Source organism: Alexandromys fortis, unplaced genomic scaffold (assembly GCF_014885135.2).
Source record: "Alexandromys fortis isolate MF-2015 unplaced genomic scaffold, M_Fortis_MF-2015_v1.1 scaffold_42, whole genome shotgun sequence".
NCBI classification, from domain to species: Eukaryota; Metazoa; Chordata; class Mammalia; order Rodentia; family Cricetidae; genus Alexandromys; species Alexandromys fortis.
This window is the reverse complement of record NW_026067934.1, coordinates 12,861,063-12,868,846: the sequence shown is the minus strand read 5'-3', so window position 1 is coordinate 12,868,846 and position 7,784 is coordinate 12,861,063. Positions and strand designations below refer to the sequence as shown.

The window sequence follows — 7,784 nt, the reverse complement described above, 5'->3', positions numbered from 1 at the left end:
ATATATTCTGAAACTTCCTGTGAATATCTTATTTAGGGAGAATGATGTACAGTTAATATTATAATAAATCATAGGCAATTTCATCATATTACAGCAAAGAAGGCTACGTCCCAATGGGAATAATTTCTGGCAGAGCAGGAAAACCATTACAACAACTAATGGTTTTGTTGTATTCTTTTAATAAGGAGTCAATTGCTGTGGTCCATTTTTTTATCGTATAGAGTGTGGTTGAAGTTTATCAAAGCCACAGGTAAGCCAGCAGTGCGATGGTCCCTTCTCTCTTTTGGCTGGTGGCTGGTCTTAGAACTCTGAGTAGGTCTGTCATGTGACTGAGTCCATGATGAAAGGGCAGTCTCAAGCCCCATGTCTTATGTCAACAGGATGGCGAATTTGAGAAGGAAGGGGAAAAACCTGGCATATGAGAAGAGAGGACTGGAGTTTCTCACAATCAAAAAACTAAGAACAGCAACAGCAGCAGCAGCAGCACAACATTGCCTTATTCCTATACCCAAAGAGCCAAGCATTGCTCCAGCCCTCTCAGAGAAGCTTCCTGTCATAGATGGAGATTAAAAGAGTGATTTAAGACTGAACAGTGCGAAATGAGTGAGTGAGAGACTTTTGAACACTCAGCACTAAATTGATCAAATCCTTTCTTTCAAGGTGCAGGGATCTATGTGGAAAAAAAGGCAGAAAGATTATAAGAGCCAGAGGTGGTGGGTGATGCCAAGGAAAAGGATCTTCCAGACAGAACAGGACTGATACACATGAGAACTCATGGAGACTGTGCCAACACACACAAGACCTGCACAGGTTTCAACCAGACAAATTTCCAGTACTGAGGAAGGGGAAGGTGACACAAAGCCCCAACCCTAACCAAGAAGTTATTTGGAACTGATACCTGCTGGGAAATGAAAAACCAGTTTTTGTTTTTTTTTTTTTTTTTTTTTGATTTTTCCAAAGGAGTGTCACTGGGTATATCATCCACACTCCAGGTCATGCCCCATGCCTAGGAGTAGCTGGCCAACATGAAATGAGCTCAAAGGTATTTGTGTGTGTGTGTGTGTGTGTGTGTGTGTGTGTGTGTTTTAGTTTTGGGGAGTTCTGCAAATCATCCTTTACCTGGCACTGAGGTTCCGAGAGCGACAAACACAACTGCAGTCACGGAGTCTTTCAGGCCAATGGTGCAGCCAAAGTGGGAAGCCAGATCTCCGATGAAGGCTGTTAGGAGGCCAATCATGAGGATGGAGACGATGAAGCAGGCCCAGCCATTCCAGTATTCTGTAGGGGGCACGAAGGCAAACAGAACCTTCCAGAACACTGTGAGAAAGTGCATCACATAATCAAAACAAGAGGGCAGCTTCTCCTCCCCACATTCATCGTCGTCGTCATCTTCCCCTAGAAAAGAAAATAAAGCAAAATATATTTCATTAAGACCCAGCTTCTAGGAATTTCTTCCATTCCCTTCCTCTCCTTCTAGATGGTTGTCATGCTCCTCTGAGCGACAGGAGGCCATCAGAGGTCACTGAAGCTTAGGGCTTTCTAAAAGTCAGCCATCATGAAACAATTATTGGTCGTGGTATTCTGAAACCATTTCCCTGTGGCTAGGTGGTCAAGGGTAAAAGCTCACACAATCAATACACCCTCCATGCCGTTCACATTACCTCCCAGTAGGATTTGCCATTGGGACAATGAAAAAGATTTCTTGCCAACATGGAAAGCAGAGAGAGAAGGCTTTCTGGAAGTTTGGACAAAGTTCTACGAGGGTTCTTCGCTTTGAGCTTAAAGTCTAATTGAAGGTTGATAGTCGCATGACTTCTATGGTGTAGCATTCAGTCAAGGCTCCCAAGTGCAGCTCTGGGACCTTTCTTCCACTCTAGATTCACCTCCCTTAGTTATTTCCAACCCTGTCTTAGTCTACTAGTACTATTGGCAACATCGTCACATTCTCTGGCTTTAGAGCTAAGAGTATGTCTCATATTCTCACCCCTCCATCGTTCTCCTCCACCCATTAATAAAAATGCCTCTCATCCCTCTTCTGGCTGCCATGGTTCTACATACTCAGAACTTTGGATGAACAGTTCTTGGTGAGTTCACTGAGCAACGGCACTTTGGAATGTACTAGAAATGCAAATTCTCAACTCATTGAATGTGACAAGAAATGTGGGCTTGAATAAACCCTCCTTGTGAATTGACTGCATATTCAGCTTTGAAAGCTGCTGCCTTATCTAAAATTAGGCCTGTTCAGTGTCCTCTCTTCTCCACTTGACGTGAGCCCTTTATACATTTCGTCTCTCTAGTATTTGGTTATCATTTCCATCACTTAGATAACTATTTCGGATCCCTGGCATTTGGTATACTCTCCATCACTTAGATGACTAAGCAGCTGCCAACTGAAGGAATGAGTGCATGAATTTCTACTGATTTTACATCACTATGCAATTATGTAATATATGTATGTAGATCACAAGTACTCCAGATAAATCACATTTGAACACACATAGAAATACAGGAGGCTTGCTAGTTAAAAGGGCCAGGAAGTTAATAACAATAACCTAACACATAGTTCATCTAGGTGACATAAGATTAGTATAAATATAATACATATTAAGTATAAATAACCCCCATTCATGTGTTTTCAAATTATGATAGTCAATGTCACTTTTCTCAAAGTGATAGAAAATACATGTTCATGGGTTTGGAGATGATTTTAAAAGAAACTTCCCTTTGAACATTTTGTTTACTTTCTCCAGCATCACCCGGAATTAACTTTACTTTGTTCCAACTAATGTGGTCAACAGCAGGTGGGGTTGGCGGTTCTCTAGCTGATTGTATGGTACGAGAATGCCAACACCAAGCAAACACCTGTACTCTTTGTGACATAGTCCAGGGTAAAGCCATCTGGGACAAAAACACACTCCGACTTGTAGCAGAGAGTGGGTATCACAAAACTTGGAAAGCCAGATTGCCTGGGTTTGCTCCTGACCATATAGGATTAGTGAGAAAGTGATGAACCGCTCTCCCATGAGCACATGGCTACAGTTATTACCTTGTCTTTGAGGCTTTGGGAAGTAGCCAATAAACTGTTAGGAGAATGTACAGAATCACCTTTGGGGAATGCACAGGAGAAGAACTTGAGTCTAGTGGATTGACAGAAAATTCTAGGAGTGAAAAGCATTGTTGATCTCCCAGGTTTATACTGTAGGAGTGAGAACATGTTTTTAGTAGCCTCTTCTGAAAGCACAAACTGCTTTTTAAATAAAAGCATCTGAAATGGGTTACACTCTACTCCTCCCTCCCAATCAATTCTTCAAAGCCCTAACCCCCAACCCCTAGAATGTGATCTTATTGAGAGATAATGCCTTTGATCAGCAATGTGAGATGATGCATCAGATACTGAATCTGGGTATGGGGGCACAGTCCCGATGCTCATCCTTTGAGAGGCAGAGGCAGGAGTCAGAGTTTGAGGACAGCTGAGCTACACAGTGAGATCTTATTGCAAGTACATGTATATGTGCAAGCCAAGGGACTGCTTGGGAGAACCAAACCGACTCACACCTTGATGCACAGAGAATAAATTTCTTCTGTTTAAGCATCAGTTTGTGGCAGTTTATTATGGCAGCTTTGGTCACCCAACAGCAGCTCTTCGGAATCCTTGGAATCCTCCTATGGTCACCTCTTAAAGTCGGGGTACAAATATCAGCATATCACACTGGAGCCACGACTATGCACAAATGCTGCATGCCACTTAAAAACAAATACTGCCCATGCATTTAGGAAATTTCCCTGCTTCTTTACTTTATTTTCCTTTCTTTTATTTTTTATCCACTTCTCTTTACTCTGATTTTGCTCTAGATAAAACTGTGAAAGCTTCAGTTTTTTATAGTTAATCTTAAGATGTGAGGGAGACAAGAGTCATATTAGTTTTGTGCCTGACTTGTCCTTCCCACTTTCTGTAAGCATATCCACCTGTAAGTTCTGCAAAAGCACCACAATTTCTGGTTATATTTCTTTTGTATCAGACCGTTCTCTTAACTTCCATATTTTAGGGCACTTTATAATTTCTCAGGATATATGACGAAAATGTTTGGTAAACACTGAATTTCTATCAATCATCCACAGAAGCAAAGAACATTCTGCCTCTGCAAAGTTATTTATTTTGGGAATGATTAAGTCTCAAAGTTTAAAGAAGAACCAGAAAGCAAAGAATGAAACTTCTCAAAAGAAATGACACATGTAAATCAGGAGAAGATATTATTTTTATTTTGAAAATGGAAATAATAACGCCTTTCCCAGGAGGGCTGTTCGGGGGAATAATTAGACAAATTGTATCAGGTTCCTGAGGATGCTTCAAGCTAATGATTATCACGTTGCGTATTATTATATCCTTCCACTCAGGCATACAGCTGTGTTTTTCCCATCATTATTTCATTGCACAGTTAACATGCTGTTTCCTAAAAATTTTAAAACAAAATAGCATAAAGCACAGGGTGTAGTGGTACACTCCTTTAATCTCAGGAAGCAGAGGCAGGTGGATCTCTGTGAGTTTGGGGCCTAACTGGAGCTATGTAAACAAGACACTGTCTCAAAAACAAAAACCAAAGCATAAAGTATGTTCTTGTGTGTGTGTATGTATGTATGTGTGTGTGTGTGTGTGTGTGTGTGTGAGAGAGAGAGAGAGAGAGAGAGAGAGAGAGAGAGAGAGATAGGGGTAGATAGAGAGATAGGGATAGAGAGAATATTCCCTAGCCTTCCAGTATTACAGAGAATCTTAAATATTATCATGTTTACATCTGATGGAAAATCGTCATGTATCTTACAAAGTTTTAAAGTAGAACTGTGTCTTCATTCTTTTTTCCCTGGGATCTCACTGAACTTTATATACTTTAAGGATTAGCTGACAAGTCACATAACGATTAAAAATGACCACTGGCCGCCATGCATGCTGCATGATTATCCTGTCTTGGGGAAGGACAAGCGAGTATTAAGGGTGTCTACCACCAGCTGGACTATCCTTAAGAGTCTGTTTCTCACGAAGAGCAATGGAGCATTAGCCCTCTCCTCGATAACTTGGGAGCATCTTTGATTCCACAGCAGGAAGGACAGCCATCTGCTGGCTCTGTAGCCTGTCAGAGCAGGATTGCCTGGGGCTGCACATCCCTTCCCATCCCTCCTCTGGGCTGGCATGGAGATAGACAAGTTGGTAGGGTTGCTTTTATAGGCTCTCAGTTAAATCCCTCTTATCGCAGAATCCTTCTTTTCAGCTTTATAGATTCCACTAATGGAAAGATAAACAATCTGTGTCCCATTAATCCCTCCTGGAGCCTTAGAAGAAATGGCTTCCCTGATACACGTTGGTCTCCATAAATATAGCCATAAAAATAGCCAAATTATTAAATGTACAGGTAGTGGAGACGGCTTAATGTCAACTATTGATGTATTAACAAGGCATTGGTCACTTCCCTGGAGCACAGAACAAGGGTATCATCGGCTCAGTGGAGCATGGGAGCTGGGTATGAGGCTTGCCACCAGCTGATACCTTATCTTCTATGGTAAATACATGTTTGTTGACATCCCTCCATAGACATGGGCCTCAAGGAGTGTGTTGGGAACCAGAAAAAGAAGCCGCCGAAGCCGCCGGGATGAGCTACACTTGAGTCAGAAATACTGCAGACCAATTTCTGTTTCTTGGGAAGACACTTGTATTTCCATCCATCCATGTCTGTCAAATGAGTTTGCTAACTGCCACATCACAGTGCTGCTTTGAAAACCGAGAGAGGAAAGATCTGGGTTCTCGGTAAAAGCATGGGGGCCGTCACAGACCTGTGCTATAGCCCAGAATCGTTGTTTGCTGACCGGAAGGCAATAAATCAATCCAGCCCCAGCAGTCTGATGTCAATGATCTATGTGCAGCTCAAGTGAACCATCGTCACCACTATTTCCTGAAACTGTTTTTTTTTAAGGGAGGGTGGGGCAAAGGGATATGAGGAGATGCCTAGCTAGAGACAGATACCGAGCCAAAAACAAAGTCTTTTCCCATACTGACCTTATATTGACATTACAGTAACACTTTAAGGTGGGCATCTTTATTCTTGTCCTATATAGGAAGAATCTCAAACTTGGGAAATTTAAATTTGTATTTTACAATAATTGTTTAGTTGGTAAGTTGGGTAGGTAACTAAGTTGTGATTTGATCTAACTGCCTGAGGAAGCATATTCCTACATGATGCCCTAATGAAACAACTAGGTTTAGCACCAATAACATATTGATTCTACCCTTTCATTGCCCAGTGCTAGCTATATACAATGCTGTGCCTTCTATGAATATGGAAATATTGGCCCACACAATCAATAACATTTGAATTCTAGTATTTTCAGACATCATTTTTATTTACTGAGTCAGATTATGCTATTCTTTATATCTTTGGGGACCATGCACACAGGGAAACAAGCAAGGAAGCGATCATAGTGTGACCATTTTGGAATCTCTGCTTTGGAAAATGTCAGGTTCTTATTCCCATTTCTAGTGGACAAAGGTCAGCTTTCCAGTTCAGAACATAATGACCTTCATCTAACTCCCCATTCTAGAACCCAGGAAACTGCTTGAAGGGCCGTACGTGTATATGTAAAATCAGTCTGGGAGACACAGATGGCTGTTAGCCTGAGTTTGTGTCTGATCGTTCTAGTCCTTCACAGGTATACAGAGAGCTCTCTACTCCACCATACCAGAATCTTTCCTTCTTTTACAGCTTAACATACAGAATCAAACTAGGTGCTCCTATTCCATTCTATTTTGATTTCCCATTGCCTGCAAAGGTTTAGACCTTTGAAATGGAAATTTTGAAATGGAAAAGGCAAAAGAAAACATAGCCATCAGTTCATCAGTTAATTCACCCTTTCTCTTCTACAGAGAGCGAGAACAGCTACAAGGGCAGCAGCAATAACCACAGCAACAACAGCCACAGCAGCAATAGCAACAACAGTAACAACAACAGCAATAACAGGAACATCAACAACATCAATAATAGCAACAATAGCAACAATAAAACAACAACAGCAGTAGCAGCAACAACAGCAGCAGCAACAGCAAGAAGAGCCACAGCAGCAATAGCAACAACAATACTAATAACAATAACAGGAACATCAGCAACAATAGCAATAACAGCTATAACAATAAAAACAACAGAAGCAACAGCAGCAATAGCAACAGCAGCAATAGCAACAGCAGCAACAGCAAGCCAAGATTCAGCAAGCCAAGCTTTATTTCCTTAATTGTGTGTACCTGTGTATATATCTGTATGTCTAGTACATAAAGCTTGAGTTAAGTTCAGTAGCATTTTACTGTCTTGTTCTTGCTATGATTTAATTTTCTTTTTCTTTACCCTTTTATATACTTTTAAGCTATTTTTTATTAAGAATAATCATCATTTGCTGGTCTTATGGTTTCTATGTATCACAAGTTCAGTGACCCCTCCCTAAAGATTCACCCCTTGCTCTGGCTCTGGATCTGGACACTGACCACCATTCTCTTTAGCTTGCGCAGTGAGAACACAACTACATACTCTTGCAGGTAAAGAAGATGTTAAAGTTTTCTCCTAAGGAAACTTAGAAAGACACTTTCTTGTCAGAGAGAGGTCTTAAGAGTCAGTTTGCATCTTTTCAGATGTGTGAGCTGCTCAAGCACAGGAGAAACTGGAGCCATTTGCTTCTGTCATCTGAAACAAGTGGGCATTCTTGGGAAACTGAGCTTCAAGTTGGCCAGATTCAACCGGCTCCTTCATGTGGCT

General features: G+C 41.2%; 1 protein-coding gene across 5 annotated transcripts in view; it reads right to left on the bottom strand.

Moving 5' to 3' along the window:
• Positions 1–7,784, bottom strand: part of Slc8a1 (solute carrier family 8 member A1) — a 314,067-nt gene that overhangs the window by 39,928 nt on the left and 266,355 nt on the right. For all 5 annotated transcript variants that reach the window (XM_050146165.1, XM_050146161.1, XM_050146163.1 and 2 more), the window contains one exon: positions 1,120–1,395. In XM_050146165.1, coding sequence (XP_050002122.1) covers positions 1,120–1,395 — 276 coding nt within the window. The remainder of the gene's footprint in view (positions 1–1,119; positions 1,396–7,784) is intronic.